At 44.2% G+C, this 22,477-nt stretch overlaps 1 protein-coding gene across 1 annotated transcript in view; it reads left to right on the forward strand.

Moving 5' to 3' along the window:
- Nucleotides 1-22,477, forward strand: part of GFRA1 (GDNF family receptor alpha 1) — a 363,333-nt gene that overhangs the window by 301,341 nt on the left and 39,515 nt on the right. Inside the window, exon 7 of the mRNA XM_060241563.1 lies at nucleotides 653-828. Coding sequence (XP_060097546.1) covers nucleotides 653-828 — 176 coding nt within the window. The remainder of the gene's footprint in view (nucleotides 1-652; nucleotides 829-22,477) is intronic.

Below are 22,477 nucleotides of genomic sequence, written 5' to 3' on the forward strand. Positions count from 1 at the left end.
GACATTTCTTCCCCCTCCCCTGCTTTCTGATGACCCTGAAGCAGGGGTAGGGCCTCCAAACTGGGGGATCCCCTGTCCCCACCTGGGGATTGGCAACCCTAAGTTCATAGGTTGGACTTACAACTGGCTATGAATGAGCAGCTCTTTGAAACCATCTACAGCTTGTGCTCTAATCATATATTTTGTATGGCTACAACTTAGCATAGTAAGAATGCAGCTACAAGTTCTGAGTTCAAGCCCTTTGTTGTTCCCAGAAAGCATCAGAGATTTTGTGTGTATTTATTTTTTTATTTAAATTTATAGATTACCTTCCCCTGAATCCACAAGGCTCAGGGTGGTGAACAACCTGACAGTAAAAAACATTCATTACAGTAAAACAAGGTAAAATAGATAAAATGAGTTAAGTACATTCTCAGATGGTGCTACATTTCAATTTCCAAACTGTGTTACTGCCATACGGGAGGTGGAGAAGAAGCAGAAAAGGAGAGGGAGGGAGTACAAAAGGATGGTACCCGTCGCTGTCATAAAAAAAAGCACAAAGAAGCAGAATTATCTTTTCCCTTTTGTTTTTGTTTTTTTAATTTTATTGCTTTTGTTAATTTTAAACTAACCTCCGCTAGTTGCTCATTAGCTCTGTAATTTTTTCTTGTAGGAAATGCAATCCAGGCCTTTGGTAATGGTACAGATGTGAACGTGTGGCAGCCATTGTTACCTGTCCAAACCACCACAGCTGTAACCACAATAGCTTACAGAGCTAAGGTGCAGGGACCCGAAAACACCAACAATGAAATACCTACAAACGATTTACCAGGATGTGCCAATCTGAAGGTAAGAAACTATTGGGTCTGCCTCTGTCCTACAGCTGTAAAAAATGAAAAGAAAAGGAATGGAATTGTCTGTCAAATAAAGGATGTGCCCCTGCTTATGTTCATACAAATTAGCCAGACAGGCTTATGTCTATTTACCTTCAATGTGTTGTTGAAGTGATACATCCAAAGATTGTATTGCCAGTCACTCATAATTTAAAAGTAAATAAATCAATAATAGGTTGATTAATGAAGGAGTGAAGCAGAGAAATAACGTGGTCCGCACAGACTTACTGGTTTGAAGCGAGGTTTACTTTATGGTACCATAAGCAGAACCCAGTCATGCATGGACCCCCAAAATGACTGAGTTCAAATCATTCTACAGACAGACAGTTTTATTCACACAGAAAACCAGCAGATAGGCACACAGGCTTATCTGATTTCAAAGGGTCCCGCCTCCACTAAATTCCCTCTGGTAAAATTCCATGACAAAGTTTCCTTACTTATCTATATACAGCAAGTCGCCTGTAGGAGGCTGTTCCCGTGTCTAATGTTACAGCTGGAGCTCACATCGCTGGGCGGTAGTCAGTTTCTAATGGCAGTTTTACAACAGACCCCTTTGTTTGAAGACAAAACATATTTTTACTCAATAGGACAAATATTATTATTGGGGGTATTAATTAATTTTTCAGGGGATGCCCCTTAATTTCCCCTGTGGGAAACACGACACTGAGAATAACTGGGTCACTGGTAATACAAAGTATTAGTTTCTCAAGACTTAAGAGAGAAGATGCACAGTGAGAGGGTAGTTATATCCAAGGAAGGGTACAGATGTTCTTCTGTAACACATGCTATACTTCAAATGAAAAGAGGTCTTGTAGGAACCAAAATTTGTGAGGAAGAATTTCAAAACTGTTATTTTCATAAAATAAAAATTCAGTACCAACAACAAAAGGAATTTTCAGATTTATATGAATGAAAAATTAGGAAGCAGTTCAAAGTAAGATAGAAAACTGTGTTAAATGTAACACTTGAAGACCACATGCTCCTGGTATGAGATGTACTTAACAAAAATCACAAGAGAAATAAAATTTCCAAAAGGTTTGATACTGTATTGCTTTAGCAGAATAGATGTTCCATGTAAACCACATACCGTAATTGCAAATATAAACTTTTAACCCTTTGTCTTAACAAAAGATCTTTTATTAGGTGCACCATTTATTTAAAACAAAGGAGATCACAAGCTGAATATCTTAAGTGTTCCCCTTAAAATTAAAGCTACAAAATCTAAGTATAGGGGAAACTGATATCAGCCACTAGAAAAAGGTAAAGCAAAAAAAAAATAATCAGAGGAAAAGCTTCTAATATAGGAGAACTCTTAACTTCAGGGCAGTTTACAGGCAGTGCCTTTTCTCTAGGAGAGAAGGATTAGCTGTAAGTGGAACTTTGGGATGCCAGCTCCATGCTGGAGATTTCTGAATATTTGGATTAAATTTGAAGATTACAAGGCGTGCAGTCCATTTTCTTGGACACTTTCTCTCCCAGAGGCACTGGCCTTAATGTTCTGGGCATTACATTATATTTTTGGGAGTGATCTCCGGGTTCCACCTGGAGACTGGCACCCTTGCAAAACAAAGTAGTGTTTTGAGCAAACCAAGGAGCTTTCAAACTGGCTTGCTTCTTTCAACGTATACACATCTTCCCTCCAGGCATCTTCCTGGCTGGGAGTGGTCTTCTTGAGCTACTCATTTTGTTTGTGGAGACATTCTTGCAAAATTTCAAAAGTTTGAATTTGTATCTTTAGACCCAAAATCAGGAGAAGATGAGAATTCAGAAAAATATCTCAATTATGGCTCCCCCGTGAAGAATATATATAAAAGATCCTTCTCTCTCTAAGGCTGGGAGAGAGAAAATTGGTTTAACAAAAGATAGAAAGAGAAGATAATAAACCTTGCTAGGCAGTTAATCCCAGTATTCTCTTATCTGATCAGGTTAAGCAACTTTTAAACACAAGATGGGGAAGGTGATGAGATATCTGCCTGGTGGGGGCTCAGATTTTACACTTCTTATTTCTACAATTAAGACTAAATTTGGCTGTGTCTTTTCTTTCCTAAAACAGCTAAAGAGGGTCTGCAAAAGTTTTCCTAGCCAAAATCCAGTGAAAGATGCTAGAACAAAAGTTCTTTGCAGAAAAGAAAACTTTGACTCTTTGCAGTAAATGTTGGCAATTTACTTCTCTTAAGGAGACTGGATTAACTTTGTATCAGAGAAAAGGTTTTCTTTCTGATTATGAGAGGAGAAAATTCAAGCTCTGGGTGTTTCCTTATTTGCGTGTGAAAAAGGTGATACCTGGAGTTTTCCATCAACTTGGTCAAGATTTTCAAGTGACCAAATTTATTCTTCCCTGGGCAGTTATGGAATCTGATTTATAAAAGAAGACGGGTCTCTTTCTCTAAAGACACCTGGTTGCTTGTGCTTTAAGAGGAGAGACTTGAGGTGAAAATTTTCTTTCCTTCTTAATATCTCAGGGCATTGCATTCTCAAAAAAAACTTATATTCCTTTTGCCTTTTCTGGTTCTGTTAAAGATTTCAGATTGAGTAAGGAGGAGAGGATTAGCATTCTTTCCCTAATGGGGGAAAGGCAGGAAGACTGCAAATTTGCAATTTTTAACTTCTCTAGGCCAGGCTCCAATTTGGGCTGATCTTAGGCACTCTCTGTACATGCTCAGAGGCCTTTCCTTGAGCCTGAAATTTATAGACCTGAAGCAGTAAATATTTAACAAAACTAGTTTAATCTCTCTTTCTCAGAGGTATTTGGTTCTGGCATTTTAAAAGTGAAAATAAAGATACAACTCTCAATCATGGCAATAAACTGTATTTGTTTAGTTTGCATCCTAGCTGCATTTTAAAAGGGCTGAACCTAAGTTCTTTTGGGCTAACAGAGACCTGAACTTTTGGGCAAGGCCACATTCTCTGCAGTTAGTTTTATTTTCTGAGTGGGGTTGCCATATTCAGGCAGGACAGATTGCTAGAGATCTAGAATGGAAGTCTAAAGAAAGTTGAGATCCCAAGGGAACCAGGCTCTGAGCTCTCACTCACACCAAACTTCCATTACCCTACAGAGAAAACTGAGTCTGCAGCTTGGAACTTTGTGCTGTGATTCCAGGAGCTCTCCAGGCCTCACCCTTGAGAACTGGCCTTATCTAATTATAGTCCAAATAATGGCTTTTCTGTTTATTTTGTTAAGGGGAGAGAGATCTTTATTACCTGACAAAGCTAGGTTTCTCTATTCTAAGAGACATTCAAATTTAAAAGTTAAATTTTTCTTGGCGGGAAGGTTTAGGGACAAAGGAGCCTTGCCTGCGCATGTGGAACTACCATTCTCTGATATTCCCCAGAATTCTGGCTTTTAAGTTCCCCAAGTTGGATGAGTTAAGGGCAGGAAGCTTCTTGCAAGAATGAGTGAGGTTTGGTCATGTAGAAGTGCCTGACACAAGTTTTTGCTAAATTCAGTGGGTCTGAATTAAGCTGTTTCCCAGATATTTGTAAAATAACTTGGTTTTTGATCAAATACAGTCTGAATGGAGCTAAAGGAAGTCCACCCAGAATGCCACACAGAGAGGATTCTCCCCATCATGGCATAGGAGGATTCTGTGTTGCATTAGAGGAAGAACATGTGTCAACATTGCAACATCAGGCTCCGTTTGTATTTCTGCATCTGAGTCCTTAAATCTGTTCCTAAAATACCTGGAAGAAAAGCAGTTTTAAAATTGAACTTCATATAATGTACATCCCAGATGGATAGAAGAGATCTATTGAGCCTACAAATACTATATTTTTCTTGTACAATAAAGCAATGGAAAGAATTTGATTGATGTCATAGAAATAGCCAAGTATTCACCTCCTGTGGTAGTAAAATAGAAGGCATTAGGTAGCCTGCCAAACTGCCATGTCAGAATTAATTGGCCATCATACTACCAGCAAGAATAATAGAGGCTAAGCTGATGTTGATGCATTCATTTTCAGGCTTCTTGAAAGTGTCTTGTGAAAACAAAGCAATACTAAGGATTTTGCTAATTTGTACGATCCATGTTCTTGTTTGTGGGAAGGCTGTGGATTGATAAGCATAATATAGCCCAGTGCAGGCATAATACTTAACCATGTTTAGTGCTAACCAGGTTTGTTACCATAATCCTGTCTGTCTAAGAGACAGCAATGAACTATGCATGTCACCTTTGGAAAGGCATTTCAAACATTTATTTAATATCCTTGTAACCAATTCTGAAACCGATCTTATTTGTGAACATTTTGTACATATCCAAGTTCTGCAGATAATGTGATTAATGCATGAAAGTTAGGAAGACAGTGAGCATGATCCCATTCTCTCTCTCTCTCCTATGCACTAATTATATGCAGATGCGTTTTCTGAATAGTCCTATAGATAGCTGTTAGACATGTGAGCCTTTGAAATAATTTATTTTACTAATATAACTTTTTCAGGCAAAACTTCACTGTTGATAGTACTTTTCTGTTCCAGGGAATTCCAAATATTGGAGAAATTTTACTATTCTTGCAGTTTAAAAAATCTCTGTGGAATTTAAGTAATGAAAATTTGAATTGAGTTGTGTGCTTCATTTTACCATCCAAACAAGTCAGATAGTAGCTATGGCAGAGAGAAAGAGAGTCCTCCTTGCAGGACATCTGTTAGATCCTCAGTTCTGCCACAGCAGTGTCCCAGGAACCAGGATCCATGATTTGTTTAGTTTTTCATAGATCCTTGAACTGGAAGTCTGCCTCTGCAGTGCCAGTAGTATAATGGAGACCTCTCAGAGAGGCCCCCCTTTGCAAGGGTTTACTTCTCCTAGATACATTTTGGAGAAAGGGAATGATTGGTGGATGAGAGGTTTCATAGGCAGGGGAGAAGACTTGTGGGGATAGGAATCCTCTAGCTTCCCTCCCCCCATCTACTGTTGGAAACAGGAGGCAGCAGATTTTTTAATCTTTTTGCCCAAGATTGTTCCAAATCAAACTGTCAAAGGAGGAGAAGGGTTGTTTTTCACTAACTTGCAAACCGCCATAGTATAAAAGCACCCTATGTATCCCATCTAATTTATTTGAAAATTCAAATGTTGCAAGTCTGGGTCCTTCCCTACCCCACATTTCTGTACCCAGGACACACAGACTTAGGGAGCAGGCTGGATCCAAATTAATATCACTCACAGTCACATCACTATTCGAGCCTTCATTGGCAGCATCCTTTTTTCACCAGTTCTTTCCCTTGGTTTAGCAAGCTGCACTTCATTTTGTAGGCATGCAGAATTGTTGTGCTTCAGTGAAAACAGTGGCAGATGTGCCTGAATAACTGTGAAAACCAGGCTGTCCAATCTCCCTCGGGAGGTCAAATGCCCAGATGTCTACATGAGCAGGTGTCTCTGCAGGCCAAGGGCTTATCAGAGCTGTTTGAGAAGAGAATGAAGTCTTGGTTGTTTTCTTTACAAGCAGAGGAAGCTGCAAAGCTCGCTGAGCTCCAAATCTTACTCCCCCCCCCCCACCTGTCATGGGTGCTGGGGACCCTGCAGAAGAAACCGAGCCTGCAGAGCCTGCAGAAGGAACTGTGCCCCTGCCACCTGCACCAGTGCCCCTGCCTCCTGCTGAAGAAGATCCAAGCCCCCCTGCCTCGCCCTCTCGGGTGGTTCGTGTGCGTGACCGCCTTCGTCAGGACCTCAGGGATCGGAGGAGGGCGGCACGCTCACAAGCAAGACGCTCCCTGAGCCCTGAGTGGTGAAAGGATTCTGGCCCTTCTAAGTGTGAGGATGCTTAAGTTTCGGCAGGATCCTGGCTGCTGCTCTGAGACAGCAATTAGCCCAAATGAGCAACAGGCAGCAGAGGGCTATATAGCTGTGGGCTTTGGGAGGAGGCTTTGTGGAAGCAACTAGTCATCTCTCTGACATCCTAGCATCCACTCCGGCTTGACTTTGGTTCCTGACTCCCTGACTTTGGCTTTTGACTTCTGGACTCCCTGACCTCGGCTTCTGGACCTCGGACCTGCGATACTGGCACACTGATTCGGATTTGGCGCCTCGGACCCTTCTGCTTACTGGCTACAGACCTCGGACTGCCTCTGGACTTTGCCTGACCCGGCCCCAGCCGTGACAGATTGCTTCCACCCACAAACACCCACTCCACAGGATGGAGGCTGAAGCAAGTGAAACCACCGAACTACTGGCTGCGCTCCAAGCCCAGGTACAGCAGCTAACACAGGCAGTAGTGCACTTGCAGCAACAACCTGTGGCCAGTGCTCCAGCCAAGTGCCCAGTTCCCCCACCTGACAGATTTGGGGGTGCCGTGGAAGAATTTCCTGCTTTCCTGGCACAGTGTCAGCTGTACTTTGAACTAAGAGCACGGGACTTCCCCAATGACAAGACGAAGGTGTGTTTTATTATTAGTCTGTTAAAGGGGCAGGCGGCCAAGTGGGCCACACCCCTACTGGTTGGGTCCTCTCCCCTACTGACTGATTACCAGGGGTTTGAGACCCACCTGTCTGCTGCCTTCTCCAACCCAGTCCAAGCAGCCACAGCCAACCGGAAAATCAGGGCCCTGAAACAAGGCCAGTCCTCGGTGGCTCAGTATGCCACCGAATTCAAGCTCCTGGCCCAAGACTTGGCGTGGAATGAGGCTGCTCAGATGGACCAGTTTACCGAGGGGTTGGCAGAGGAAGTCCTGGATGAACTGGCCAGGGTGGAGCGGCCCCCCACGCTCCAGGAACTTATCACCCTCTGCCTCCGCATCGATGGCCGCCTGGAGAGTCGCCGCCAAGCCAAGACCCGAGGGCGCCAGCTCCCTGCGCCATGCCACTTGGCTCCTCTCCCATCCCCAGCTAGTACCAGAGACGAGGGTGAGCCTATGCAGCTTGGAGCTGCTCGACCCCGCCTGACTCCAGAAGAGAAGGCCAGACGCCGCACGCAGAACCTGTGCCTCTACTGCGGCACGGCAGGCCACTATGCCTCTGGCTGCCCTGCTAAACATCGGATACCCGGACCTACATTGCCACCGCCGCCAAAAGGCCAGCCCCAGGCGTAAGTGGACCCTCCAGCCTGGGTCCTCCGAACAGCAGACTGATACCCCGGGCCCGTTCCTGCTACCAGTCAAACTCCGTCTGCCTGACGAACGCTGGCTGTTGGTATATGCCATGCTGGACTCGGGAGCGGCCCACTGTTTCGTAGATGCCGCCTTTGTAAAGCAGCACCAGATTCCAGTGCAGCCAAAAGAGACTCCAACACTGGTGGAGGCTATCGACGGGCGCCTCCTCCGTTCTGGCCCCGTCACCCAGGAGACCTGTCCCATCACCTTCCACGTCCAGCAGCACCAAGAACAGCTGCAGTTTGATGTCGCCCGCATGCCTCGCTTCCCGTTGATTCTAGGCCTTTCCTGGCTGAAGCTGCACAACCCCATCGTGGACTGGGCCCAGCAGGAACTACGCTTCCGAGACCCATGCCCCCATCTGACTCCTCCCACCACTCTAGCAGCCGGCATCCCGAGTGGTGGTCCTCAGCTCCCTCAGAAGTATGCGGATTTCGCCGATGTCTTTGAGGAGACAGGAGCGGATCAGCTTCCCCCTCACCGACCCTATGACTGTGCCATTGATTTGGTACCTGGGGCACCACTCCCGGTGGGGCGTCTGTACCCAATGTCGGAGCCTGAGTTGGCAGCTTTGCGAGACTACCTGGACAAGAACCTGAAACGCGGATTCATCCAACCCTCAACTTCTCCCCTGTCTGCCCCAGTCCTCTTCGTGAAGAAGAAAAGTGGGGAGCTCCGGCTGTGCAATGACTACCGGGCCCTGAACAAGATCACCATCCGCGACCGGTACCCTCTACCACTGATCCCTGAACTCTTGGATCGTTTAAAGGGGGCCCAAATCTACACCAAGCTGGACCTCCGCGGAGCGTACAATTTGGTGCGCATACGGCCCGGAGACGAATGGAAGACCGCGTTTGGGACCCGATACGGGCAGTACGAGCACCTGGTGATGCCCTTCGGATTGACCAACGCCCCCGCTGTCTTCCAGAGGTTCATGAATGATGTATTCCGGGACCTGCTCGACCGCTTCACGATCATATACCTGGATGACATCCTAATCTACTCCCGCAATCCTGCCCAGCACGCCGAGCACGTCCGCCAGGTCCTGCAGCGCCTACGAGCCCATGGCCTCTACGCCAAGCTGGAGAAGTGTGACTTCGACCTGCGCTCTGTCGAGTTCCTCGGTCACATTGTGTCCCCACAAGGGATCCTCATGGACCCGAAAAAAGTAGAAGCGGTCCTGACCTGGCAGGCTCCTCAGAATCGCAAAGACCTGCAGCGATTCCTTGGTTTTGCCAACTATTATCGGCAATTCATCCCGGCCTATGCCTCCCTGACGACACCCCTGACTCAACTACTCCGCCCCAAAGAACCCTTCTGCTGGTCCCCAGAGGCCGATAATGCCTTCTCCACCCTGAAGACTCGCTTTGCCACCGGGCCACTCCTGAGATACCCTGACCCCCAGCTTCCCTTTACGGTGGAAGCTGATGCCTCCAACGTGGCCCTGGGAGCAGTGCTGTCCCAGCGCGAGGAGCCGTCTCAGCCACTCCAGCCCTGCGCCTATTACTCGCGCCAGCTCACGGCTGCGGAAAGGAACTATACCATCTGGGAGAGGGAGTTGCTCGCGATCAAGGCGGCTTTTGAGGTTTGGAGGCACTACCTCGAAGGGGCTCGCCACCCTGTTCAAGTGCTCACTGACCACCGGAACCTAGAGCACCTCCAGACCACCCGCCGTCTCAACCAGCGCCAGATCCGGTGGTCCCTATTCTTCTCTCGCTTTGACTTCCGGATCTCCTACATCCCCCATACCCAGAACCGGAAAGCAGATGCGCTGTCCCGGAAACCAGAATACGCCCCTGCTTCAACTGAGGCCGCGCCCGCTGCTCCCATCCTGCCGCCCTCAGTATTTGCAGCCACCTCCACTTCACCCACACTCGTGGAGGACATTCGTGCTAGCCAGGCCAACGATCCCTGGGTCCAGCAACACCTCCAGGCACTCCAAGACGACTCGGCAGGCGAGTTCACGACTCGAGGCGGTCTCTTGCTACACCGCGAACGCCTCTATGTGCCTCCCGGGCCCTTGCGGGCAGAAGTGCTTCGCCTGACCCATGACTCGTTACCCGCCGGGCACTTTGGACAGCGTAAGACCACCCACTTGCTGACGCGAGAGTTCTGGTGGCCACGAGTTCGCTCCGATGTTGCCCGCTATGTCAGCTCCTGTGATGTCTGTCGGCGGGCCAAAGACGTCCCGGCCAAACCCTCGGGGTTGTTACAGCCCTTGCCCGCACCCTCAGGACCCTGGGACACCATCTCGATGGACTTCATTACAGAACTCCCACGATCCAAAGGTCAGACTTGCATCTTGGTGGTCGTCGACCTATTTACCAAGATGGCCCACTTCATTCCGTGTCCGAAACTTCCCACAGCTCACGAGACAGCCCAGCTCTACCTGCAACACATCTTTCGTCTGCACGGACTCCCAGCCCACCTGATCTCAGACCGGGGCCCCCAGTTCTCCTCTCGGTTCTGGCAAGCCCCCCATTCCAGCCTGGGTACTCGAGTGCACCTGTCCTCAGCCTACCACCCACAGACTGATGGTCAGACAGAGCGCACCAATGCCACGCTAGAGCAATATCTCCGCTGCTACACCTGCTACCAGCAGGACGACTGGACCAGTCTGTTGCCTCTAGCGGAGTTTGCATACAACAACGCGGTCCACTCGTCCACCCAAATGACCCCTTTTGCTGCAACCTACGGGTACCACCCGCGGTTCTTCCCAGCGATCCTGCCACCCACGAATGTCCCCGCCGTCGCGGCCTACCTGCAAGAACTCCGTGCCAGCCAAGACTTGCTCCGAGAGCAGCTACAGCAGGCCAAGGAGGCATATAAACGGGCTGCGGACCGAAAGAGGCAAGAAGGCCCTCCAGTGCAGCCGGGGGATCAGGTGTGGCTCTCAACTCGCTACCTGCGCCGGCCTGGTCGGTCTCACAAGCTGGATGCACGGTTCATTGGACCCTACCCCGTCGTAGAACAAATAAACCCCGTCGCCTTCAGGCTCCAGTTGCCACCCCACCTCCGCATTCACCCTGTGTTCCATCGCTCCCTCCTTGTTCCAGCTGCACCCCCTGACCCAGCTCGGCCTCCTTCCCCACCGCCGCCACCACCGGTGTTGGTGGATGACGAGGAAGAATATGAGGTGCGCCAGATTCTGGACTCCCGGTACCATCGTGGAGGCCTCCAGTACCTTGTGGACTGGGAGGGATACGGCCCAGAAGACCGGTCCTGGGAACCTGTGGACAATCTTCATGCCCCGGACTTGGTGCAACAATTCCACAGCGACCACCCCGACCTCCCAGGCCCCTCGACGGAGGGGGGCCCTGGGGGGGGGGATAGTGTCATGGGTGCTGGGGACCCTGCAGAAGAAACCGAGCCTGCAGAGCCTGCAGAAGGAACTGTGCCCCTGCCACCTGCACCAGTGCCCCTGCCTCCTGCTGAAGAAGATCCAAGCCCCCCTGCCTCGCCCTCTCGGGTGGTTCGTGTGCGTGACCGCCTTCGTCAGGACCTCAGGGATCGGAGGAGGGCGGCACGCTCACAAGCAAGACGCTCCCTGAGCCCTGAGTGGTGAAAGGATTCTGGCCCTTCTAAGTGTGAGGATGCTTAAGTTTCGGCAGGATCCTGGCTGCTGCTCTGAGACAGCAATTAGCCCAAATGAGCAACAGGCAGCAGAGGGCTATATAGCTGTGGGCTTTGGGAGGAGGCTTTGTGGAAGCAACTAGTCATCTCTCTGACATCCTAGCATCCACTCCGGCTTGACTTTGGTTCCTGACTCCCTGACTTTGGCTTTTGAATTCTGGACTCCCTGACCTCGGCTTCTGGACCTCGGACCTGCGATACTGGCACACTGATTCGGATTTGGCGCCTCGGACCCTTCTGCTTACTGGCTACAGACCTCGGACTGCCTCTGGACTTTGCCTGACCCGGCCCCAGCCGTGACACCACCTGCCTGTGGAAAGCCCTGAGCCCAGCTGTTATGGGTTATGAGCCAGAAGAGAGCAGGAGTCAGGCTCAGCAGCTTGGTTTGCCTGGAGAGAATCCTGGTGGCCACGACATCCATTTAGCACAAGAGACAGCTGAGCAGGGAAGGAGCTGAGCCTGCATTGTGTACCATTTTGCATCTGTGCCACCCAAGCTAGTATAGAACTCAGTGACAGAATCCTTCCCCATTTCCTAACATAGCATGCACAGTACTCATCTGAATTAAAACCTTGTCTAACCAAGAGTCATTTGACTGCATGTGTATGCCAAATATACTGTGACATAATGGTGGGAAATATTCAGTGTATATCACAAATAATTAAAGTGTGTAATTGATTGTCATTGTGCATAGTTGCTTTCTGGCATCAAGTGCTTGGCATATCCATTCAGTGTGTAGTGCAGATCAGCACAAATCATATTTACTTCCTTTTGAAGAGCACATGCTAAAAATTGAGGGCAGGGGAAGGATTAGTCTCAAAGATGGGCTCAAGCACCATGCACAGCGTGCAGCAAAGCACTTAGCTCTGGGTTCCCATCATGAGCTTTAGTGAAAATTGCAGGTGTTCAGCACTGTGCCCAGCATTTGGCGATCATAAGCAGCTATATTAAAGCAGAGTGTTTATTAGTATTGTTATTAGCAAGTGATGTGTAGGATTTAGTCAGAGGTTCAGCTTAAAAGCTTCAGCGCCGAACTCCAAGGTTTAGGCCACAGCAGGTGTGATGTTTCATGGATTTGTAATTGGTTAGTGGGTGAGCGTAAATAGAAAATGCAGCAAAGGATGTGGGTGTTTTGTTGAAGAGGGAACAAGACAAATCTTGTGTATGGGCTGAAATAAAAGGCAGAGTGAACTGTATTCATTTGCACTGCTGTACTTGTAATGATCAAGGGAGAACAAATCACTGAAAAACATGGAGGAGCATTTCAAGGTTATGGCTGTTTTGGCAACCTTGGGACAGTCAGCCTTGACTGGCTCCACCCTAGCTGATCCAAAAATATTTTCCTAGTAGCCAAATTTTTACATGCTGTGTTTGTTGTTCTAACGTAGAGACCTGTTAATGATGACCTTATTATTTGGGAGCCACCTTTCCACGAGCAGCCCCCATGTGAGTGGGGACCAGTTCCATGTAAAACACTCCTACCTTCAATCCTTGGCCCATACAGTTGAGTCATTCAGATGTCATCTCAGCTTTGGCTGGAGATGCATGTGGTTAAGTAGTTTCAGTTTGGCTATGGTAATGTTAAAGGTTCTTGGCAACTCATTGTGCTTTTGCTTGCTACCTTAAAGGAGAGCAACACAGCCGAAAATCCTTAGGGAAAAAAAATTGTTTGCATGATTTATTCCTGACTTTGCTACCATTCAGAAAGCACTCATCTCATTGCAGCAGATGTCTCAGGAATGCAAAGCAGCTATTACTCTTTTAGAATAAATTATATTAAAAACATTTAGAAAATTGGCTAAACGCTTAAACTAGAGAAGATTTACGCTTATCCCCTGAATTTCCAGGATTATATGACATAATGCGGTCAGCAGGCTGGCTGGCACTAGAGCTTTACAGAATGCTGATTTCCCTTAAAATGCAAGCTATCTTTTAACTTGGCTTAGCAGCACAATGGTGTCACCCACAGAAGTACTTTTATCCTTTCCTTATTCCAAGTACTACCTCACAGTAAAAAGAATGTCATATAATGGTGTAATTTATTTTTTAGCAGACAGGTGGCATAGTGCCTTTAAGGACAGCCTGCTCAGGTACTTCCTGGGGAAAAACAAAATCTCATTCCTAGCTGCTCATCACAGTGAACAGCACCATTCTTTGTTACTGGGGTGCCATTTCTAGAGGGGCTTCAGTAGAGGCTGCTGCTGTGTACAGTTTCATGAATATACATTTTCCCTTATTTCTCATGTTTGCTATTATTACCAGATACTGTAGATAAATGTATAAAAGCATTGAACAAGAATGGTAGATTGCATTCCATGTTATTCACATCTGGCCTCTCCCTTTGTGCCATAAGATCTGAGTTCATAATGTCTTGACCTTCTAGGCTAATAAGCACTGATGTTGTAATAGCTTGGTTATGGAGGTCACCTTCTGATCAAGTTGAAGCATTTAGGGTTCATTAAATTCAGTGGATTGGATTCACTGATTTCCGTTCCACGAAGGAAGGAAACTTCCTTCATTATATCAAGGCTTCTTCTGCCGAAGAAAGTTACCCAACCAGATAGAATACACACCTCAAGACAGGAAAGGTACATCATACTAGAATTCTGGGGCACCCAGTGAAATTGATTGGCAGTAAGTTCCAGAAATATAAAAGGAAATAGCTTCTTAATGAATGATTACGTTGTGGAATTCACTACCAGTGGACATAATGGGACGGGTGGGAGGACAAAAATGTAGATGGCTTTAAAAGAGAGTTAAACACATTCATTGTGTTGCCAGGCCCAACTCAGAAAATACATGGGGGTTTTGGGGGGTGGAGTCTGGAGACTTTCTGATTCCCTAAATTAAATAAATAAAAACATAGCAGTTCAGTTCCTCTGAATACAGTCTTCATTTCCTCAGCCCCCAGCAGCTGCACTTACACTAAATGAAAGTGGACACACACAGACAAAATACTAGTGCTGGAAGGTAGCATCAGGGGAAGGCCTTGGCCTCTATTATACCCTATTTGTTGATCCTTTTGTGCAACTAGTTGCCTGTTCTGTAAAATATTATGCTGGACTACATGGATTACTGGTCTGATCCATCCAGACTCTTCTTATGTTTCCCCAGTCTGAAGAAGAAGAAGACTGCAGATTTATACCCCACCCTTTTCTCTGAATCAGAGACTCAGAGCTGCTCAATAGCTCCTATATTTTCTCCCCCCACAACAGACACCCTGTGAGGTGGGTGGGGCTGAGAGGATTCTCACAGAAGCTGCCCTTTCAAGGACAATTTCTGTGATAGCTATGGCTAACCCAAGGCCATTCCAGCAGCTGCCAGTGGAGGAGTGGGGAATCAAACCTGGTTCTCCCAGATAAGAGTCTGCACACATAACCACTACACCAAACTGGCTCTCAGTGGCCTCAAAATGGAATAACTCTGCATCAGATTGCACTTTTTAGCAGAAAGGAACAATCAGATATAGCCTAGCTCCTATGCCACTGCTACAAACTATCAAAAAAGTATTTCTGAGACTCACCTGCCTCAAGAGATAAGGATAAAAATACCTGCCTGGTCTGTATACTTTTAAAGACAAAATAAGAAAAGCAATTAAGATTGTGCTAAGTTTAGAGCAAGTTGAAGGAGAGTTAGAACTCAGCTACTTTTGAGATTATACTAACATATTTACATTTTGTGTACTCACATATAATATCTGCTCAACCAATATATATTTATAAATAAAATGTCCATGGGTGGAAGGATTTCTGTCTGTGGAAGTGCAAGTTCCCTGCCTCCTCCCCCACCCCACCCCCCACACATATCTGTTGCAGCCTAAAAAGCCCATGAAATTCTTCTGATCAGGGGAATAGCTTGGGGAAAGTCAGAAGTATGCTGTGGGAGGGGTGGCCCCATTAGAGGCGGGTTCGCAGCCCCATTTATCAATGAATGAAATACCTCTAAAATATGAAGTTTTATTGGATAAGGATGGAATTTTAAAAACAAGTACCCAATTGGCAGAACAGAATATGCCTCTGGATTGGTGGAGAATGGCACAGATAAAGTCCAGATACAACAAAGACAAAGAAATAGGATTCCATCTGGAATATATTTGATGAGATTTTCCTAAAAACTGATACAAAACAGATTAGTAAACTATATTGTTACCTCCTCCAGCTGAATATGCAGGATGTGGTAGTCAAAGACATAATGATTAAATGGGCGAGAAACATAGGTCATACAATTAATTTGGAACAGTAGTCTCAGGTTTGGCAAACAAATATAAAAATTATGAAATCAATATCTTTCAAAGAAAATATTTACAAAATGATATATTGATGGTATATGACTCTAGCAAAATTAGCAAAAATGTTCCAGGGTCTATCAAACAAATGTTGGAAATGCCAGAACACTCCAGGAACATTTTTCCATCTTTGGTGGTCTTGTAAAAGGGTCAAAGAATTTTGGGTGAGAGTACATGAAATGCTTCAAAAAATGTTGAAAATTGTAATTCCGTTCAAGCCAGAGCTCTTCTTTCTAAATTTAATATCAGATAATACAGGCAAAGCTGAAAAACAGTTGATAGTCCATATTAATACTGCAGCAAGGATGTTGTTAGCACAGAATTGGAAAAGAAGTTACCAACAATGGATGAGTTAATTGTTAAAATAATAGATACAGCTGAGATGGACAACCTTTCAAATATGTTAAAAACTAAGCCTAAGAAATATATTGATAAAAATTGGCATTTATTTTATGAGTGGTTAACAAAGGGGTGAAAAGTTATTAAAATGAGAGGGATAAATAAATTCCACTAGAGCTAGAAAATTGATGTACAGGCTAATATGAGAGATAGTAATTTTGTTTTATGTTAAATGGTTTATGCAAGAATATGAGGCTGAATGATGTATGGAAAATGGAGAGCTTTTTTTCCGTATTCTCTGTCCCCATTTTATGTATGTCGAATTTGTGTTGATGTTGTGTATGTCTTTGTTGGGTTTTGTAATCAATAAAATTAAATACAGAGAAAAAGAAGTATGCTGTGGGAGGATGGTGGCAAAAATTGCCCCCCTGCACATGCAGAAATTTTAGGATCCAACCCATAATTTTAAGAGGACCCAACCCATAATTACAGACTTTATTGCTCTCTTCTTCAAATGAATTCTTGTGTTTGCCACTGCTCAGAGAAGAGGGGTCTACAATAATTTGCATATCCCTCATTAATTAAGGTAGTAATTTTTAAAAAAAATCTATTAAATGGTACAGTCACTTTTGCTCTCTGTTAATTGAGGTTTGATGTTTTTAAAAAGCGTACAGAGATAAGTTTAATGAACACCCCCTCTGGTTTAATAAACACTCATCATTATATTCACTGGGGCTGTACTAATACAAACTGTCTTTGAATCAGCTATTTTCATGAGGTCTGTTACCATATATACATCAAGGGTAAATCTGACCCTTTAAGACCAGTAAATCAATTTCTGTGTTTTCAGTACATAACTTAGCTTGGCTTTTACAATTATTTTATTGGGTCTACACCAATGAGTACTTATAGCTCACTCTTCTTGACTGAGACATTATGTATATTTTAGTTGTAAACCCAAGAAAACAATTAAAACCCCAAAGAACTACACTAGAAAAACCACAGTTGTAATATAAATGCAGTTTGCCTCTATTGTGTGCATCATTCACCATCTACATTTAGGTATTTTATAAGAGCATTGTTCATCTCCCCACCCCCCCAAAAAAAGTCTGTGCTTGTGTGTTACTGACTGCAAAACAGTAGAATTATTTCATCAATAATAAAGATTTTTACCATCCCTTTTTTTAAAAGAGAGATTCTAATAGCCTGAGCATCTTTCTTATATTATACCACTTTATAGTTAACTGTAAAACCTGAGATTACGCCTTTAAGAATCATGCAGTTTTGTTTTATAGTTTAATAATTGTTCATTTGAAAATGAATGTGAGCTTCCTAGAAACCAGTATAATGACTTATAAAAATAGCATTTTGCCAAAAGCTACTGATCGTTTCTAAAGAGCACTGATATTTTACTGTTATGGTTGCTATTCTCAGGAAGTACTTTGCATATTATTCCTACTAAAGGAGAAGTAGCATTTGAAGTTAAATCTCAGCTTTACTTCACTGTTTTACTACAAAGGTTTCCTCCTATGGGAATAGTGTCAGAATAGCTAAATGCAAGAATATGCCTGTACAGAAGCAATAGACCATGTTCATTTTTGCCATATGCATAGGTTACTTTGTCAGGTTAAAAAGAGTCCTGACACTTCTTGCTCCTAATGCTGCTTCACAGTTTGCACAGAACAGTGGCCTTACAGAAGTGGCTTTGCTTTTCAGCTCTCACAGCCTGGCAGTACAGAGAGCCATTCTTGTGCATTTTACATCTTGCCATTTAGACTGCCGCCACCAATGCTCCCTCTAAGCTGTGGAGTCTTGTGAACAAATATTCTAGTTTGTGCACTGCTAGCATTAAAGCTGTGAGCAAGCAATTTGGCTACTGTACAAATTAATTTGCGCTGGGGCCATCCTTCCTGAGCCGAGACAAAAATGTGTGAGCCAGAGGCTAAAAAACTGTGACCATTGCACACTAACTCAACACTAACTGGCCACCACACACAAACACTGACACAAGGGGCATCTTTATAGCAGCATTGAGGCAACACTCTTGATAGTGGCTGATCACCAGAATGAGCCATTTACAGTGCAATTGCAAACAGAGTTATACCCTTGTATGTCCACTGAAGGGTATAACTCAGCTTAGGATAGCTCATTGTGAGGATACCTTCTGAGGATAGCTCAGAAGGCTCATTGCATGTAGCAGGCTTCACTCAGGTGCAATTCAGATATCCTTCATGCAGTGAGCATTTCATATAAGGCAGGCTTGAACACAACCCAATAATAATCTTCCCCCTTTATGGCAGATTATATGGCAGAGCCCTAATTTAAATTTAGGATAAAATCTATAATTTAGTGGGTTCTTAGGCATTGAAGAGGCGAGGTGGTAGTGATAACAAGCTCTTTGTTGAGTACAGCATGATGGGTGGCTGCACTAATTCAGCTGGCAAACAGGGCAAGGAAAATGGACCATCGCAAGACCCGCAGAGATAGCATTTGTAGAGTTTGGCAGTCAGGGGCAAACAGACCCAGGAGGGGCTTGTGGTCTGTGTGGATGGTGGACTTGGTGTTCACTCATCTCTGGTCCTGGCTTGGCAACCTTCCTCAGCGATGGCGGTGCAATGCACAGAGCTGGAAGCAGCTGCTGTGAGGCACAGTGCGGTGCCGGTTGCTGGCTTGCCTACCAGGATCCCATCTTCATCGCCACTATAATATAGTGGGTTCTTAGGCACTGAAGAGGCGAGGTGGTAGTGATAACAAACTCTTTATTGAGTACAGCATGGTGGGTGGCTGCACTAACTCAATTGGCGAACGAGGCCCACAGGGCCAACTATATACAATACTGGGTTCCCACGCTAGCACGTTATTGGGTCATTCAAACTGGCAGAGGGCCTGTGATTGGAGCAGGGCAGTTGGGATTTGGATCCTCCTGTCCATTGTTCCTAAGTCCCCAAGCTCAGTCTATCAGGCTCCAATGAGCCAGGCAGGAACACCATTTGGTACACAGAGATTCATATACATAACGCAACCATAAGGAATAAAATATTCTAGCATATAATATTTATGCTCTTTGCCATGTAAAAAATGTTTACCATCTAACAAAATTGACAGCACAGTTTTGAGAGCGCTTTTATCTCATTGTACATCTGGAGATACTCCATTGGAATAAATTACTATCACACATTCAGATGAGAACATGTATAACTGCATTTATAATGAAACCAGGGTGTGTCAGCTGTATAATTGCAAGCCCTCTACTTTGGGCAGTGTGAATAATGAGTATAATTTACTACAGAAAATGAGTTAATAAGTATCCATCACAAACATAATTTTTAAAATCAAAAGCCAGGGAAATGGTACAAACCAAATAAATGTGTAAAACAATTATATGCTGTATAACAGCTTTGTTCAAGGCAACTTAATTTTACTAGTATGGGGGAAGCATGTGAGATTTCTAGAGAATTCTGATAACATATTTTTAAACAAGGAAATTGAATTATGGCTGTCCTGATATCTCTGGCTAGTATGGCTGGTTTCTTGTGGCTGTCCTGATGTCTCTAAATCCTGATTGGTTTATCATACTGATAGGTTTTGTTTTATTGTTTTAGATACATATGAGCTGCCTTGACCAGATATGGAGAAGTGGCATAAATTAAATTAATTAATTAATTGTTAGAGTCTAGGGACAAGACCTCTTTGTTGTTCAGTGGGTCATCATGCATATTAACAGTGTTATATAAAACATAATATATTTGCACCAGCATAACAGCAACCCTCATTGTCATAACAATCATATTGATAACAGAAAAAAGAAGGGAGGATCCAAACAATCATGGCCCAGTCTGTTAATACATTATCGGCCTCATAGATACAAGGTGTACTAAAATTTAGCCACAGTTTCAATAACCATCTGCACTGGAGTCACAAGCATTGTCATGAGTGTATCTACCAAGATAGCACTGAACAATGATTTATGAGAGAGAATGAATAAGTAAATAAATGCCATTGAAACATAAAGTTTTGTGATAGCAGTGATGTAATGGTCACTACTCTTCAAGATGACTGTAAGCCGCTCTGAGACTCCTTCGGGTAGTGAAGGGTAGGGGATTAAACATTATTATTCTTCCTCCTCCACCACCTTGAACTCGGAATATTTAATATTTTGTTGTCACATTAGGCCTGATTATGACACACAGCCAAATTTGTTCACATTAAAAGATAAGGCTGACCAAGCAAAAGTCCAAGGAAGCTTTTTCACACTGTTGCCTGCTTCTTAACAGAGACTAAAGCTTTCTCCTAACAGGTAAACCATAATATTCTGATGCTTATCAGAGATAGTTTTAGGCAGGGCTTTTTTGGTAGAAAATAACAAGCAGGAACTCATTTACATATTAGGCCACACCCCTGATGTCATCATTGTTTCACACAAGGCTTTTTGTAGGATAAGCCCAGCAGGAACTCATTTGCATATTAGGCCACACCCCCTGACACCAACTAAGGTTGCCAATCCCCAGGTGGGAGCAGGGGAGCCTCCCCCCCCCGCTTCAGGGTCATCAGAAAGCAGAGGAAAGGAGGAAAATGTCTACTGGGCACTCCATTATTCCCTATGGAGATTTCCCCATAGAGTATAATGGAGAATTGACCCATGGGTATATGGGGCTCTGCAGGGCTGTTTTTTGGAGATAGGCACTAAATTTTCAGCATAGTATCCAGTGCTTCTCCCCCAAACATCCCCAAGTTTTAAAATGATTGGATCATGATGTCCAATTCTATGAGCCCCCCACAAAGGTGCCCCTATCCTTCATTATTTCCAATGGAGAGAAGGCATTTACATGTGATGGCCAGAACTCCCTTTGGAGTTCAATTATGCTTGTCACAACCTTGCTCCTGGCTTCACCCCCAATGTCTCCTGGCTTCACCCCCAAAGTCCCCAGATATTTCTTGAATTGGACTTGACAACCCTAACACCAAGCCAGCTGGAACTATGTTCCTGTGTGTTCCTGCTAAAAAAAGCCCTGGTTTTATGTAAATAGAATGGGAGTTAGGAATAGTTATACTATTACTTAAATCTTCCATTAAGTCTCCAGTCCAGAATATCTTATTGAAGGTGGGTTCCCTTAGGTATCCCTGCAATTATTTTCAGTTGTACTGCTCATTGCACTTTGGTGTTTTGAACTACCTGGCCTTGTTTTCAAAATAAAATTGATGCATTAGAAATCCTCCATTTCTTTTTTAACATTCAGTTTTTTACCAAGGACTGTGCATGCTGTTCATTTCAACAACTCATTTAGTTCATTTGTGTCTCTCTCCCCACATATTACTGAAATAGTCACACATTGAAACATTTCAGAAAATCAGTGTGATGGTATTGTACATATACTTCCATTAAGATTGTGTCTGCATATGTATTAGTGTGGGGTGATAAGCCATCCCCCTCCCATTCTTATGTTTAAACAATTTTATTGATAACATATGGTAACAATATCTAATTATATCATTACTAACTCTAACCCATATGATATTTTCCAATCCCCCCTCCCTCCGTTACTAGACTCCCGCCGAGGTTATATACTTAAGTTCAGTTATAAAGGTACCCTTAACCAATCAAAGTTCACTATCTTTCTTTTCTCATATTCATGTTAAAAAATTGTCCAATGTCTTTTTACGTTCCACTCTTGCTCTATATATCCTCTAAATTTCTTCCACTCCTTTTTAAACACATCCAAATCATAGTCTCTTAAAGTTCTTGTTAATTTGTCCATCTCACTACACGATAAAACTTTCACAATCCAATCCCATTTCTCTGGTATTTTTTCTTGCTTCCACAACTGCGCATACAATGTCCTAGCAGCTGAGAGCAAGTACCAAATTAGAGTTCTATCTTCTTTTGGAAATTTTTCCATTTGTAATCCCAGCAGAAAAGTTTCTGCAACTTTCTTAAAGTCGTATCCCAAAATTTTAGAAATTTCTTGTTGTATCATCTGCCAAAACTTTTTCGCTTTTTCACAAGTCCACCACATATTAAAAAAAAAAAACCTTCATGATTTTTACATTTCCAACATCTATCCGACATCTTTTTACTCATCTTTGCCAGTTTTTTTGGAGTCATATACCACCTGTACATCATCTTAAAACAGTTCTCTTTAATACTCTGACATGTTGATATTTTCATCGAGTTCTTCCAAAGATAGTCCCATGTATCCATTTGTATTTCTCTGTTCACATTAATTGCCCATTTAATCATTTGAGATTTTACTACTTCTTCTTCTGTAGACCATTT

This window comes from Heteronotia binoei, chromosome 6 (assembly GCF_032191835.1).
Source record: "Heteronotia binoei isolate CCM8104 ecotype False Entrance Well chromosome 6, APGP_CSIRO_Hbin_v1, whole genome shotgun sequence".
NCBI lineage: Eukaryota > Metazoa > Chordata > Lepidosauria > Squamata > Gekkonidae > Heteronotia > Heteronotia binoei.